Below are 17,442 nucleotides of genomic sequence, written 5' to 3' on the forward strand. Positions count from 1 at the left end.
ACTGTACAATTTCTTCTCTCTCTCTCTCACACACACAATAGATACATATATATGCAGCTAGATTCAATTATATTTAAATCAACATGTCATCCACTTATAGTTAAGTAAATTTCCTTTTTTTTTTAAACCAGTGAAAAACTTTTTCTACTAGAGATTTCATTTGTGCTATAGTATGAATAGTTTGGGGTGTGAACCCAAAGCATTTAAGATGAAACAGTGACTAATTACCTTGAGTCACACTATTCTAGCAAAATTTATATGGATATGTAGAATGTCTTTGTTCTTAAAACATACCTGTTATTTTTACTCCTTCCTTTGTTTCAGCTGGTACGCCAACACCAAACTCATTTTCTCCAGAGACCCTGAAGTAGTAAAAAGCCCCTTCTTGTAAGTTGGTGACTTTGTAGGAGAGGCGATTACAGTTGTTGGTCGCAGAGACCCATGCTTTCTTGCTGGCCTCACGTTTTTCTATGTGGTAATTTTTCACTGGTGCTCCACCATCGTTTTCAGGAACATCCCAGGATAACACTGCTGAGTCTTTGGTTACATCTTGTACAGTAATATTGGCTGGAGGACCCGGGGAATCCAAAACTTTGACAACTAAGGTCAGTGATGCAGCACTCAAAACATTCTGAATTGTTAATGTGTATTTTCCAGAATCATTTCTGTTGGCATTTTCAATAGTAAGTGACGTACGAGAGTCTGTGGAATCAATATAAGCTCTAGTGCGGAGATCAGTGTCTGGTTTACTCCACAAGACATTGGGCACTGGTCTTCCTCGGAAAGGCACAGTCATGGTAAATGAAGAACCAGCCTTGACAATCAAGGTCTTCTTCAATTCACTGTCAATATCAAACACAGGTTCTTCTTCTCTTTCTTTTGCTATCTGAGGATCGGAGCTATCACTGGGATCACTAGCACCAACTTTATTGACAGATCTTACTCTAAAAGCATATTCAGCTCCTGTTGTTAGTCCACTTACTGTATATTCTGTGCCTCTTAAGCTCTGGATGGCAGTTTTCCAGTCAGTGTCATCAGATTTTTTGTATTCTACAGTGTATCCAGTTATTGGGGCCCCACCATCAAACAAGGGCTTAACCCAGCCAATGGTTATACTCGTCTTGCTTGAGTCCACAATTTTGGGTTTGGATGGAGGAGATGGCAAGAACACTGGGTCTTCCGCCTTAATTAAGGGAGAGGTTTCACTTGGAAGACTTAGGCCAGCAGCATTCTCTGCATAAACCCGATATTCGTATTCACATCCTTCCCGGAGTCCTGTTGATTTCACTCTCAGATCGTAAACAGGTTTTTTGTTGACACGCACCCATCGCAGGCTGTTTTTCTCTCGCCTTTCAATGATGTATCCAGAGATTTCACTACCTCCATCACTCTCAGGTCTTGACCAACAAAGTGTCATGAACTCTTTGGTCACAGATGTAATTTCCAGAGATGTAGGTGGACTTGGAATTGTAAATGGGTCTAATGCTTTTACGGCCACACTGTCTAGGGACTCGCCAACACCGTATTTGTTAACACCCGTTACTCTAAATATGTATTCATTGCCTTTGAGTAACTTGGTCACTTTACAGGATGTCGTCCTTAACTCTCCTTCACATATTGTCCATGCAAGACGGCTTGTTTCACGTTTTTCTACTATGTAATAGTCAATATCTGCACCACCATCTTCTTGGGGACGTCCCCAGGAAAGAGAACATTTCTCAGCAGTGAGGCCATTTATCTCCAGTGGTCCTGCTGGTGGGCCAGGCTTGTCAAGTACCTTGCAGTTAACTGTCATAGACCGAGTACCTGCAACATTCTTCAGTGTTAGTACATATTGCCCAGAGTCTCGTCTTACACAGTCTTTGACTATTAACAAAGTAGTACAGTCCGTTGAGACAATTTCTGTTCTTGCTCTTTCTTCAATTTCTACACCATCCTTGGCCCAGGAAATTACTGGCAGAGGTCGCCCTGCAATGTCTGCATTTATCTTAAGGACCTCTCCAGCTTTGACAACCACAACATCTCGGAACTTGACATCCATCATAATTCTTGGAGCCTCAACATCATCTTTAACTGTAATAGGACCGGTGGATTCAGATGGTTCACTAACTGAGTCAGCAGCATTCCTTGCAAAAACTCGGAATTCATAACGCTGATCTTCAGTAAGTTCAGTTACTTCAAAGTATGTTTCTTGTACATTAGTAAAATTGCACTTCAGCCACCGGCCATCTGGTAGTTCTCTACGTTCAACAATGTATCCTGTGATCTTAGCTCCACCATCATACTGTGGTTTAGACCATTTAAGTGACACTGATTTTCTTGTGATATTTGTGACTTCAGGTTGTCCAGGAGGGTCGCAAGGATCTCTTGCAGGAACTGGTTCACAAGCTTTACTGCATTTACCGATTCCAGCAATATTCTCAGCATATACACGGTACTCATACATCAGCCCTTCATCAAGGCCAGATACTTTCATTTGAGTATCGGCAATGAGGATTTTATTTGCTTTTGACCAAAGAATGCTGCTTCTTTCTTTATACTCAAGGTGATAGCCAATTACTTGACTTCCTCCATCATTCACTGGCACTTGCCAGCTTACAATCATGGTAGATTTTGTGGCATGCACAACTTTAGGAGTACCAGGAGGACCTGGGGGGCTGAATGGATACTCCGCAACAACAGCTGAAGATTCACTGTAGGCACTCTTTCCATAGCGGTTTTCTGCACAAACACGGAACTGATACTCACTTCCTGTTGTCAGACGAACTATTTTAATGGATGTTCTTGCAACTGCTTGTGAAACAACATGCCATGTTGTAGAGGTAGTATCTCTCTTTTCAACGATGTAATTGCTAATTTGACAGCCACCATCGTATTCTGGAGGATTCCAAGAAATGGTTACACTGTCACTACTAACCTCATCAATATGTATAGGACCTGGAGGTCCTGGTCTGTCAAGGACAATTACAGTAATAGGAACTGTTATGGATCCAGCACTGTTTGAAACACATAATTCGTAAGTTCCAACATCTTCCCTTGAAGCTTCCTTAATGGAGAGTGAAGTTACAGTTTTTGAGGAAGAAACATTGACTCTAGTTGTCTCTTTAAGAGCCAGGCCATCTTTTTTCCAGCTCACAGTAGCTTGAGGTCTTCCCTTGAATGGTACATCAATCTTAAGTTGGTCTCTAGCCTTTATGTTGAAAGTATGGAAAGGAAGTTCAACGGAAGGCTTTATTTCAATATCCCTTGCAATTACTGGCACTCCAAGTTGTCTTGGATCACTTCTTCCTTTTTCATTAACTGCAGCTACCCTGAAGACATATTCTTCTCCTGCAGTTAGGCCAGATACAGTTGCTTCTAGAGTCTTAACTTGTGTGCAAGTGCTCCATTTTTCACTTCCTTTAGTCTGCATTTCAACCACATAACCAGTAATTTTGCTGCCACCATCACTTTCTGGTTTCTCCCACTTAATTGTAGCTGTATTACGGGTCACATCAACAAGAGTTACCCTTCCAGGTGGGAGGGGTGGTTCAGATGCTTTAACGGGTTCAGTTGTTTCAGCTGGCAAACCAATCCCATATTCATTGCAAGCCAAGACTCGGAAGTAATAAGAACATCCTTCTTGTAGATTTTCAATTTTAAAAGTATTTTTAGTGCAATTGTTTGTAACAGTAGCATAGGCTTTTCTTGTAGTTTCACGCTTTTCAACAATGTAGTTTGTAATCTTAGCTCCCCCATCAATAAGTGGTGGTTCCCAGGACAATGTCACGGAGTCTTTCTTCACTTCTCTCACCGTCAAATTCACAGGAGCACTTGGTGAGTCAAGAACTCTGACGTTAACAAAAGCTGTTTTGGAGCCACTGTTATTTTCTAAGGTCAGATTATACCGACCACTGTCAAATCTGGTAACGTTATCGATTACCAACATTGTAAATGAACTGGTCACTTCAATCTGGGCTCTTTCAGTGAGAATGCCGTCAGCTTTTTCCCATTTGACTTCAGGTTCTGGTCGACCTTTGATAGTGACAAATAAACGGAGAGTGGCACTTGCACGCAGGACGACTACCTTTCTGAGATCAGCATCAAGTTCTATTTCTGGAGGCTCTATTCTCTCTTGAGCAACAACTGAGCCAGGTATAGTTGCAGGTTCACCTACACCTTCAGAGTTGATGGCACAAATACGGAAGTTATATTCAGTATTTTCTTTAAGCTTCGTCACTGTGAATTGCTTTCCTTGTAATCCTGTTGGTGGAGTGCAAGTTGTCCATTCATCAGCAGCAGCTTCTTTGACCTCAACAACATAGCCTTTAACAGGTGCACCACCATCATAAACTGGCTTACTCCATGCCAGGGAGACAGAAGATCTGGACGTGTCCGTTACTTTTGGATTGCTTGGTGGACCTGGTGGATACAAGGCATCACACGCACGGTAGAAAACAGAGGGCTCACTAGGTTCACCCACTCCAGCTGCATTTTCGGCAGCAACCCTGAATTCATAGGAGTGGCCCTCAGTAAGACCAGTTACCCTGAACCGTAGGTCAGTTAGTGTTTTCTTGTTGCACTTGGTCCATCTAATGCCTTCTTTATCTCGTTTTTCAAGAATGTAGCCCTCAATTTCAGCACCTCCATCATCAACTGGGCGCGCCCATGTTACTACCATAGAGTCTTTGGTGATTGCTGAGGCTTCAGGTGTTGAAGGAGGACCTGGCAGCTTATAAGGATTACAGGCTGTCACAGGCTCAGATTCCAGGGCCTCTCCGATTCCATATTTGTTTACAGCCATGACGCGGAAGATATACTCATTACCAGGAAGAAGTTTAGTGACTTTGTAGTTAAGGGCCTGTACCTCAGTTGAAACCTGGGTCCAGGAGAGTCTACTTGTCTCTCTCTTTTCAATGATGTAATGTGAAATATTAGCACCGCCATCTTGCAAAGGTGGGTTCCATGCCAGGTAACATTTTTCTGCAGTCACCCCAGTAACTTTCAGAGGCCCTTCAGGAGGCCCTGGCCTGTCAAGTACCTTTACAGTGATTGGTATAGTCTTTGTACCACCAACATTACTGAGTTTCAGAATATATTGTCCTCCGTCGGTCCGTATACAGTCTTTGACAACCAGAGTTGTTTTCTGAAAAGTGGATTTAATTTCCATTCTAGCAGCTGTTTCTTCAAGTTCTTTTCCATCTTTTGACCAAACAATATCAGGTATAGGTTTGCCACGGATATCAGCTTCAAGAACAAAAGTCTCTCCTGCATGAACAACAATTACATCTTTATATTTTGGATCCAGAGAGGCATTTGGTGCCTCAATTTCATCTCTTGCAGTGATGGCACCACTACTTTCAGATGGTTCGCTGAAGTTGCCAGCTGCATTTCTTGCAATGACTCTAAATTCATATCTTTGGTCTTCTACAAGTCCACTCACTGTAAATTCAGTTTCTAATACATTGGTAAAGCTGGCTTTCATCCAGCGGCCATCAGGTAGATCTTTCTTTTCTACCACATAACCTGTTATTTTGCTACCTCCATCATAGGCAGGTTTCTTCCATTTCAGTGTGACACTGTTTCTTGTAATAACAATGGCTTCAGGGCGACCAGGTGGATCACATGGATCGCGAGCAACAAAGCATTCTGACACTTTGCTAGGTTTGCCGATGCCAACAATATTTTCAGCAGAAACTTTAAACTCATACTCAAGGCCTTCATCAAGTCCAGTTGTTTTGAATTTGGTGTCTTGAATGGGGATCTTATTTAACTTGACCCATAAAATACTGTTCTTTTCTTTCTGTTCAAGATGGTAGCCAGTAATTTTGCTCCCTCCATCATTAACTGGCTCATGCCATTGCACGAGCATTTGATCTTTTGAGACCGATGTCACAAAAGGAGTTCCAGGTGGCCCAGGTTCTTTAAATGGATATTGTACAACAACTGGCTTAGAATCCAGAGGGCTGCTTCTTCCGTACCTGTTTTCAGCAAAAATTCTAAACTGGTACTCTGAGCCTGTTTTCAGTTTGGTTATTTTAATTGTTGTTCTTGCAACTGTTGCTGATACCATGTGCCAAGTGGTGGTGGTTGTATCTCGCTTCTCTACGACGTAGTTGCTTATTTGGCAGCCACCAGTATAGGCTGGCGGTTCCCAGGATATGACCACGAAGTCTGCACTGACTTCATCAAACCGGACTGGTCCACCTGGAGGCCCAGGCTTTTCTAAAACAATAATGCTGAGATTTTCTGTTGCTGTGCCTGCACTATTTGTTGCGGTTATGGTATATTTTCCAAAGTCATCTTTGTTACTATCTTTAATGTGCAAAATAGTTGAGATAGCTGTTTCTTCAACATTTACTCTTGTGGTCTGTTTAAGAGGCTCGCCATCTTTGACCCAAGAAATATTAGGTCTTGGTCTACCTATAACTGGAATTTCGATTTTAAGATCTTCTCCAGCTTGGACACTATATGTGTTAAATGGCAATTTCAGACTAGGCTGTATAGTCAAGTCTTTGGCTATGACAGGAACACCAAGCACTCTTGGATCGCTTTTTCCTTTCTCGTTGTAAGCCTTGACACGGAATTGGTACTCTTGTCCAGAACTCAAACCAGTAACAACTGCATTACATACTTTGGATTCAGCCACAACACTCCATTTTTCAGTTCCTTTGGGCTGCATTTCAACAACATATCCCAGAACTCTGCTACCACCATCATGTTCAGGCTTCTCCCACATAAGTGATGCACTGGTCTGGGACACATCAGTGAGCGTCACCTTTCCTGGTGGGGACGGAGGTTCAGCAGCTTTCACAGCATCAACTGTTTCCACTGGAACGCCAACTCCATATTCATTTTCAGCCATGACTCTAAAGTAATAAATGGCTCCTTCTGTAAGATTCTCAACTTTTAAACTTGTTTTGCTGCATTTACTACTCACATTCGCATATGCTTTTCTGGTAGACTCACGTTTGTCAATCACATAGTTCTTGACCTTTGCACCCCCATCAATAATGGGTGGTTCCCATACCAGAAGGACAGAATCTTTTCTCACTTCTTTCACTGCCAAATTCTGTGGTGGTCCTGGGGTGTCGAGAACTTTCACGGTTACAAAAGCAGACTTTGATCCACTGCTATTTTCTAATTTGAGAATATATTTGCCAGCGTCATTTCTGTCACAGTTATCTATTGATAGTTGGGTATAATTTATCCCCTTTTCAATTTGGACCTTATCTGTGAATTCGCCTTCCTCTCGAGACCAAGTGATTTCAGGTGTTGGACGACCTTTGAATGGAATGTGAATTCTGGCAGATCCACCAGCTCTTACAATAATTCCTTTCCTTAATTCAGAGTCAAGGTCAAGTTCAGGTGCTTCAAGTTTATCTTCTGGTTTTACAGTACCAGGAACTGATGTAGCTTCACCTAAACCAACTTTGTTGAGGGCACAGACTCGTATTTTATACTCTTGGTGTTCAATGAGTTTGGAAATTTCAAATCGAGTGACTCTCAGGCCAGTCTGTGGAGTAACTATTTGCCATTCTTCTTCATCTGCTTTACAGATTTCTACTATATATCCCAAGATCTCACTGCCACCATCGTAGATGGGTTTACCCCAGGCAAGTGTGATTGAATTTTTAGTGGTATCTACAATGTGTGCATTGGTTGGTGGGCCAGGTTTGAACACAGGATCACAAGCCTTATAATAAACTGTAGCTGGACTTGGTTCTCCAACTCCAGCAGCATTTTCTGCAGAGACCCTGAATTCGTACTCATGATCTTCTGTTAATCCTGTTACTCTTAGACGCAAATCTGTAATGCGGCGTTTATTACATTTTACCCATCGAATGCCACTTCTGTCTCTTTTTTCTACAATATAACCAATAATCTCACTTCCACCATCACTGTCTGGCCTGTTCCAGCAGACGGTCATAGAGTCTTTGGCAATGTTTGTGACTTCCAAGCTTTTTGGTGGTCCAGGAAGCACAAATGGGTTTTTCATTAGTACTGGTGCAGATTCCAAAGGCTCGCCAACACCATATTTGTTAACAGCCATTATACGGAAAATGTATTCATTCCCTTCCAAGAGCTTGGTAACTTTCAGAGAATTGGTCACAACTTCTGAAGAAACAACAGTCCAGGCAAGTCGACTGGTTTCTCGCTTTTCAACAACATAGTGAGAAATGTCACTGCCACCATCTTGAAGTGGTGGAGACCATGTTAAAGTGCATTTTTCAGAAGTGACTCCAGTAACCTGGACTGGTCCTTCTGGAGGTCCTGGTCTGTCTAATACTTTTACATTTACTGGGAATGACTTAGAACCTGCAACATTGGAGGCCCTTAAAATATACTGCCCACCATCAATTCTAATGGCATCCTTTATAATAAGTAAAGCTTTGAAATCTGTGTTCTTTATTTCACATCTAGCAGATTCTTCAACTTCCTTATCTCCTCTTAACCATTCAATGGTAGGTAGGGGCTTTCCATGGACATCAGCCTCAAGCCTGAATGTTTCTCCAGCATTTACTACAATTGTGTCTCTGAATTTTGGATCCATTGAAATTCTTGGAAGTTCGACCTCATCCCTGGCAGTTATTGGTCCAGTGCTGTCAGAGGGTTTACTTATTGCACCAGCTGCATTTTTTGCAATGACTCTGAACTCATATCTTTGATCCTCAGTAAGACCTGACACAGTAAACTGAGTTTCAATGACATTTGTGAAGCTGGCTTTCATCCAACGACCCTCAGGCAAATCACGTTTCTCTACAATGTAGCCTGTAATCATACTTCCACCATCATATACAGGTTTCGTCCACTGTAAAGTGATTTCATTTCGTTTAACCATTATTGCTTCTGGGGTTCCTGGTGGGTCACAGGGATCTCTGGCTACATAACCTTCAGAATTTTTGCTTGCTTTGCCTACACCAACAATATTTTCAGCATAAACTCTAAATTCATATTCAATGCCTTCTTCAAGATTCTGTGCTTTAAATTGGGTATCATGAATAATACTTTTGTTGACTTTTGTCCACAAAATACTGTTTCTTTCCTTTCTCTCAAGGTGGTAACCTATGACTGGGCTTCCACCATTGTTGATTGGTTCATGCCACTGTATGACCATAGAGTCTTTAGAAATGGCTGCGGCAAATGGTGTGCCTGGAGGGCCTGGTTCTTTGTAAGGATATTGTGCTACAATGGGCTCAGACTCCAAGGCAAAGCTTTGTCCATATCTGTTTTCAGCAAATATTCTGAATTGGTATTCTGTACCAGTTTTCAGCTTGGTCACTTTGAGTGTAGTTCTAGCGACAGTAGCAGAAACAACATCCCATACTGTGGTCGTTGTATCTCTCTTCTGAACAATGTAGTTGGTGATTTGGCAGCCTCCCGTATATGATGGAGGGTTCCAAGATAGTGTAATACTTTCAGCACTGACTTCATCAAATTTGACAGGTCCTTTTGGAGGATCAGGTTTATCAAGAGTTATAATTTCAATAGTTACTGTCTTCTGCCCAACTACATTGGCAACTGTGATTCCATATTGGCCACCATCATCCTTATGAGTTTCTTTAATACTAAGTGTGGTGAGGTCCAGGGAATCTGTAACATTGACTCTGGTGGTTTGCTTCAGTGGTTGGCCATCTTTAGTCCAGGTAATGGTTGGCTTGGGACGTCCAGAAATTGGCACTTCTATTTTCAAATCTTGGCCAACCTGTACACTGTAACTGCTGAATGCAGGTCTTACATCTGGCTCAATGACCAGATCTTTGGCAATGATTGGAACTGCAAGGGACCGAGGATCACTTCTCCCTTTTTCATTTACAGCCACGACTCTAAAAAGATATTCTTCTCCTTGAGTTAGGTTGGTAATTACTGCTTCAAGAGACTTTACTCGAGCACACTCTGACCATTTCTCACTGTGTTTAGCTTGCATCTCTACAATATACTGAATTATTTTACTGCCACCATCATGCTCAGGCTTTGTCCAACTCAGAGAGACACTGTTTCTGGTGACGTCATCCACGGTTATTTTTCCTGGTGGTTGTGGGACTTCTGCAACTTTAATTGGATCAGCAGTGCGGGCAGGAAGGCCAATACCATACTCGTTCTCAGCTGTGACTCTAAAGTAATAACTGCAACCTTCTTGGAGTTGATCAATTTTCCAAGAATTCTTATGGCAATTAGTTACAACAGCAGCATATGATTTTCTTGTGGCTTCACGTTTCTCAACAATGTAATTTTTGATTTTGGATCCCCCATCCAACAAAGGAGGTTCCCATGTAATTGACACCGAATCTTTGGTGATTTCTGTGACTTTCAGGTTAATAGGTGGACTTGGTGTGTCCAAGACTCTCACAGTAACAAAGGCAGACTTTGTCCCACTGCTGTTTTCTAATGTGAGAGTGTATTTTCCACTGTCATATCGGTTGACATTGTCAAGAACAAGAGAAGTGAAACTGCTAGTGACATCAATTATAGCTGCATCTCGGATTTCACCATCCACCTTTCCCCATTTAACTTCTGGTGTAGGACGACCTTTTATAGGAACGAATAACCTTAAGGAACCACCTGCCCTTATATTTATAATTTTCCTTAGTTCTAGATCAAGATCAATATCTGGTGCTTCCAATTTTTCTTCAACTATAATAGGTCCAGGGACATCAGCATGTTCTCCAACTCCAGCTTTATTAATAGCACAGATCCGGAAGTTATATTCATGCTTTTCCAACAGCTTCTCTACTTCTATGTTTGTTTTATTGATTCCAGTTGGTGGAGTGCACATTGTCCATTCACCCACACTCACATCACATTTTTCAACAATGTATCCTTGGATTTCACAGCCACCATCATATATTGGCTTGCTCCAGGAAAGGAAAACTGAAGATCTGGTAATGTCTATGACTTTGGGGTTGTTTGGAGGTCCTGGTTTGTAAATAGGATCACAAGCCTTTTGGTAAGCAGAAGGAGGACTTGGTTCACTAAGTCCAGCAGCATTCTCGGCTGAGACTCTGAACTCATAATTGTGATTTTCTATGAGTCCAGTTACTTTCAAGCGCAACTCCCCAATCAGACGCTTGTGGCATCTTGACCATCGGATGCCCTCTTTATCCCGTTTTTCAAGAACATATCCAAGAATTTCACTGCCACCATCAAATGCTGGCCTTTCCCATACAACAATCATTGAGTCCTTGGTCACTGTTGTAACTTCTGGAGCTTTTGGTGCATCTGGCACAACGAATGGATTCTTGGCAATTACTGGCTCAGATTCAAGAGGTTCACCAACACCATATTTGTTTACTGCCATTATACGGAAAATATATTCATTGCCTTCAAGAAGCTTAGTAACCTTGCAGCTGAGCGTTTGCACATTGGCGTCAACCACAGTCCAGACCAAGCGACTGGTTTCTCTCCTTTCCACGACATAGTTTAGGATATCACTCCCACCATCCTGAAGTGGGGGTTTCCAAGCTAGTGTGCATTTTTCTGCTGTAACTCCTGAGATAACAACAGGTCCTTCAGGTGGCCCTGGTCTATCAAGAACTTTGACATTCACAGTGACTGATCTCTCTCCTGCAACATTTTTGGCCTTTAGTATGTAATTTCCACTGTCAACGCGTACTGCATCCTTTACACTGAGGCTGGTGGCAAAGTCGGTGCTCTTTATTTCTAATCGAGCTGTGTTTGAAAGCTCCTGATCACCTTTTATCCATTGAACGGCTGGTATTGGTTTGCCATAAATATCTGCATCCATCTTGAATGACTCACCAGCATGAACCACAATTGTGTCTTTGTATTTTGGATCCATGCTTATTCGGGGTGGCTCTACCTCATCTCTTGCAGTTATTGCTCCTGTGCTTTCTGAAGGCTCACTAAACACTCCTGCAGCATTTCGAGCAATAACCCGGAACTCATATCTATGATCTTCAACTAGGCCAGTTACTTCAAAATGAGTGTCAATAATATTTGTAAAGCTAGCCTTCATCCAGCGGCCATCAGGTAATTCCTTCTTCTCAACAATATAACCAGTGATCTTACTTCCACCATCATAGGTGGGTTTCTTCCACTGAAGAGTCACAGAATTTCTTGTGACGATGATTGCCTCTGGCCGTCCTGGAGGATCACATGGGTCACGAGCTACGTAGCATTCTGACACTTTACTTGGCTTGCCAGTGCCTACGATGTTCTCTGCGGAGACTCTAAATTCATATTCAACGCCTTCATCGAGACCAGTTGTCTTAAACTTGGTTTGTGGAATAGGTGTTTTATTCAGTTTAACCCAGAGGATACTATTTCTTTCCTTGCGTTCTAGGTGATAACCGATGACTCTGCTTCCTCCATCGCTGACTGGCTCGTTCCACTGTACTTCCATGCTGTCCTTAGTGGAGAGCGTGACAAGTGGAGTGCCGGGAGGGCCAGGAACTTTGAATGGATACTGGGCCACAGTGGGCTCTGAATTGAGGTAGGTGCTCTTTCCATATCTGTTTTCAGCTGCGATTCTAAACTGATATTCGCATCCGGTTTTTAATCTGCAAGCCTTTATAGTTGTCCTTGCCACGGTTGCTGATACAATTTGCCAGGTGGTTGTAGAAGTGTCTCGTTTCTCAACAATGTAATTGTTGATCGAACTTCCACCATCGTACTTAGGTGGGCCCCAGGAAAGGGTGATGCTATCAGCTGTCACTTCATCCATTTTAACTGGTCCGGTTGGAGGCCCTGGTTTGTCAAGGACAATAACATTAAGGGTTTCTGTAGCTTCACCAGCTGAGTTGGTCAGTTTAACTACATAATGGCCAACGTCCTCTCGGCAGGCTTCCTTTATTGTCAGTAATGAATTATTTTCTGTGCTCTCTGCATTTACTCTAGTTGTCTGCTTCAGTGGCACATCACCTTTATGCCAGGTAACAGCTGGTGTAGGGCGTCCAATGAAAGGAACATCAACTTTCAGGTCTTCACCTGCCAGGACAGTGAAAGTATTGAACAGGAGTTTGAAGGCTGGTGGAATTACAAGGTCTTTGGCAATCACTGGAACACTCAGTTGTCTAGGATCACTGATGCCCTTTTCATTCTGAGCTGAAACACGGAAGGAGTATTCTTCACCCTGAATTAATCCAGTGATAGTGGCTTCGGTGACCTTGACTGTGGCACATGTGGCCCATCTGTCACTGCCTTTGCTCTGCATCTCCACAATGTAGCCTAGAATTCGGCTCCCTCCATCATGCTCTGGTTTCTCCCAAGAGAGTGACACGCTATTTCTTGTGACATCCAACAAAGTTATTTTTCCTGGAGGAAGAGGTCGTTCTGATGCTTTCACAGATTCTGCAGTTTCAGCAGGCAGCCCGATGCCATATTCATTTTCAGCGAGAACCCGGAAATAGTAGCTACAGCCTTCTTGAAGCTGGTCTACCTTCCAGGAAGTCTTGTGGCAGTTTGTTGCAACAGTTGAATATGCTTTTCTTGTTGATTCCCGCTTTTCAACAATGTAGTTCTTTATTTTTGAACCTCCATCAAGGAGAGGTGGGTCCCATGTCAAGGTGACAGATGTCTTAGTGACCTCCTTTACTTTCAGATCTTGTGGAGGGCCTGGTGTATCTAGTACTCTGACATTGACAAATGCAGACTTGCTGCCTGAGCTATTTTCTACAGTTAGTATGTATTTGCCACTGTCAAATCTGTTGACATTTCCAACGATAAGCAGGGTATAGGAGCTTGTAGATTCAATGCTAGCTTTATCCAAGGATTCTCCATGTTCCCGGGCCCACTTCACCTCAGGTGCTGGCCTTCCTTTGATTGGAACGAAAAGTCTCAGGGTGCAACAGGCTCTTATGGTAACAACTTTGCGCAGGTCAGCGTCCAGTTCAATCTCTGGAGGCAGCATTCTGTCCTCAGCCTTTGGAGTTCCAGGTACAAGAGCAGGCTCCCCAAGTCCTTCAGAATTCATGGCATAGATGCGGATTTTGTATTCCTGATTCTCTATGAGGCCAGTGATGGTGTAAGAAGTTGCCTTGAGCCCAGCTGGTGGAGTGACAATCTGCCATTCATCTTCTTCTGGCAGGGCAATCTCAACCATGTAGCCGGTGATTTCTGCACCACCATCATAGATAGGTTTATTCCAAGCAATTGAAATGGATGATCTGCTTGTGTCCAGAACACGTGGGTTGCCTGGTGGTCCAGGCTTAAACACAGTGTCACAAGCCTTATAAAATGGACTGGTAGCACTTGGTGCACTAATCCCAGCAGCGTTTTCAGCCATAATCCTGAACTCATATTCATGTCCTTCTGTCAGTCCAGACACTTTATATCTTAAGTCAGTAAGAGTTCTTTTGTTACATTTCACCCAGCGTTGACCAGATTTATCACGTCGTTCCACAATATAATTGATGATTTCACTTCCACCATCAGAGTCAGGATGCCCCCAGCAGACAACCATTGAATCTTTAGTAATAGTTGTAACTTCAGGGTTTTTGGGTGGATCAGGGGGTCCATAGGGATCCACTGCAAGCACAGGCTCTGATTCCAGTGGCTCTCCAACTCCATATTTATTTACAGCCATGACACGGAATATGTATTCATTGCCTTTCAAGAGTTTAGTGGCCTTTAGTTTTATTAGTTGGACGTCTGAGGCTACATTTGTCCATGCCAATCGGCTGGTTTCACGTTTCTGTACTATATAATAATCGATTTTGGCACCTCCATCATCCAGCGGAGGCAGCCATGACAGCACACACTTTTCTGATGTCACTTCAGACACAGCTAAAGGTCCTTCAGGTGGACCTGGTCTATCAAGAACTTTGACATTGAAAATGTGTTTGGCAAAGCCACCAGGATTAGTTGCTGTCAGGATGTAGCCACCACTATCTTTTCTTGATGAATCCTTGTTTACCAGATTAGTAGAGAAATCTGCAATTTTTATTTCTAATTTGGCTGTGCCTTCGAGCTCCTTTCCATCTTTGGTCCATTCCATGGTTGGAGGTGGGCGACCCGAAACATCAGCCTCCAGCTTGAATGCTTCTCCTGCCTTTAATATAACCGTGTCCTTAAATCTAACATCTACCATTATCCTTGGTGCTTCAATGTCATCCCTGCATGTGATAGCATCAGATGGCTCAGATGGCGGACTAATGGCACCAGCAGCGTTTTTGGCAATCACACGGAATTCATATGCAGCATCTTCTGTTAGGCCGCTGACTGTAAATTCATTCTCCAAAATGTTGCTGAAGTTGGCCTTCAACCACCGCCCATTAGGAAGGTCTCTCTTCTCAACTATATAACTGGTGATTTTAAAGCCTCCAGTATACTCAGGCTTAGACCATTTAAGTGTCACTGTGTGTCTAGTAATATTTAGAGGTACTGGTTTCCCGGGTGGGTCAATGGGATCCAGAGCAAACGTAGGTTCTGATGGCTTGCTTGGCTTGCTTTTGCCTGCCATGTTTTCTGCAATCACCCGGAACTCATAAGCAATACCATCCGTAAGTCCACTTGATTTGAAAATGTTGCCTGTTACTAATGCTTTGCTCACAGTCTGCCATAGAATGCCATTTCGTTCTTTTCTTTCAACATGATATCCTAAAATGGGACTTCCACCATCAGAAAGTGGCTCATGCCAGCTAATTGTCATAGAATCTTTGGTAACTGCTATTACCTGAGGGGTACCAGGAGGCCCAGGAACCTTAAATGGATAGTTGGCAACTATGGATGCCGATGTGATGCCTGGTCCAACTCCATATCTATTTTGAGCTTTTACACGGAATTGGTACTCCACCCCCGTAGTAAGGCGGGTGGCTTTATAGGTAGTGCGTATAACTGTGGTTGCTAATTCTACCCATGTAGCACTGTCCGTCTGTCGCATTTCCACTACATAGTTGCTTATTGGCACACCTCCATCATTCTCAGGGGGTTCCCAAGAAAAGGTTATGAAATCAGATGAAACTTCATCAAATTTGATAGGTCCAGTAGGTGGCCCTGGAATGTCATGGACTTGAATGGTAATGACATCGCCAACCTCTCCTACGATGTTTTTGGCTGTTAATGGATAGGGACCACTATCGCTTCTGACACACTCATTGATATTTAAGATGGTCGAAGTTGCTGTACTTTCGAAGTTAACTCTCTGTGTCTGTTTAAGAATTTGGTCTCCTTTCTTCCATGTCACTGTGGGCTTTGGTCGACCGAGCACTGGAATTTCAACTTTGATGTTCTCACCAGCCCTGGCAATGACTAATTTCTGATAGATGCCACGGAGATCCAACTCTGGAAGCATTGTCTGCTCCTTGACAATGACAGGTCGGCTTTCTCTGGGGGCACTTCTCCCTGCACTGTTAACAGCCATCACTTGGAAGGTGTATTCCTCACCTTCAGTTAGATTTCTCACAACACATTCTAACCCTTTCACAGTAGTGATGTGGGTCCACTGGTCAGAACCTTTTCTTTGGGCTTCGATCACATAGCCAGTGATCTTGCTGCCACCATCATGTTTAGGTTTAGGCCATGCCAGGCTGACGGTGCTCTTAGTTATGTCCATGATGTTAAGGCTGTCTGGTGGTGATGGTGCTTCGGAGGCTCTTACGGGTTCTGTTGTTTCTGCTGGCTCACCAATTCCATATTCATTCTCTGCCATTACTCTGAAGAAGTATTCACATCCTTCAGACAAACCAGTAACTTTATACGTGCATTTATGGCACTTAGTGGTGGCTGTGGAATAAGATTTCCGTGTTGCTTCGCGTTTCTCTACAATATAGTTTGTTATACGTGAGCCCCCATCTATCAGAGGGAGGTCCCAGTGCAGGGTGACACTGTCCTTTGTGATGTCTGTAGGTCTCAGGTTGAGGACAGGGCCTGGTGTGTCCAAGACTCTGACGTTCACAAAGCCACTTTTCTTCCCAGCAGGGTTTTCAATGGTCATCACAAATTTCCCAGTGTCGTTTCTGTTACATTCTGGGATAATCAGAAGAGTAAAGGATTCTGTATTTTCAATGTTGGCTCGGGTTTTCAGGTTGATGTCATCTTTGGTCCATGTCACTTCAGGAGCAGGACGACCTTTAATTGGCACAAATATTCTAATACTAAGTCCTGCTCTAACAACAAGTGTTCTTCGAAGCTCAGCATCTAATTCAAAGTCAGGCGCCATTTCCCGTTCTATGATTTCAACATCTGGAATCACTGCCGGCTCCCCCACACCAGCATCGTTGACAGCGCTGATTCTAAAGTTGTACTTCTCTTTAGTCTGAAGATCGGGAACAACAAACTCAGTGATTCTGAGTGCAGTTCCTGTTGTATCCTTTATCCAGGACTCTTCTCCTGCCTTCTGATGTTCCACAATATAGCCTGTGATTTCAAGTCCCCCGTCGTAATGAGGCTTGCCCCATGCTAAAGAAGCGGATTTCTTGGTAGTATCAGTGACGCGTGCATTTGAAGGTGGTCCTGGAGGATCTGAAAATGAAACAAAGACACAAAAGTGTGTATTCAGAGTTT

General features: G+C 43.1%; 1 protein-coding gene across 6 annotated transcripts in view; it reads right to left on the reverse strand.

Annotated features, from left to right (window-relative positions):
* Positions 1-17,442, reverse strand: part of TTN (titin) — a 275,101-nt gene that overhangs the window by 33,133 nt on the left and 224,526 nt on the right. For all 6 annotated transcript variants that reach the window (XM_021711039.1, XM_021711037.1, XM_021711038.1 and 3 more), the window contains one exon: positions 295-17,400. In XM_021711039.1, coding sequence (XP_021566714.1) covers positions 295-17,400 — 17,106 coding nt within the window. The remainder of the gene's footprint in view (positions 1-294; positions 17,401-17,442) is intronic.

This window comes from Carlito syrichta, unplaced genomic scaffold (genome assembly GCF_000164805.1).
Source record: "Carlito syrichta isolate Samal-C Ts95f unplaced genomic scaffold, Tarsius_syrichta-2.0.1 Scaffold301826, whole genome shotgun sequence".
Classification (NCBI taxonomy): Eukaryota; Metazoa; Chordata; class Mammalia; order Primates; family Tarsiidae; genus Carlito; species Carlito syrichta.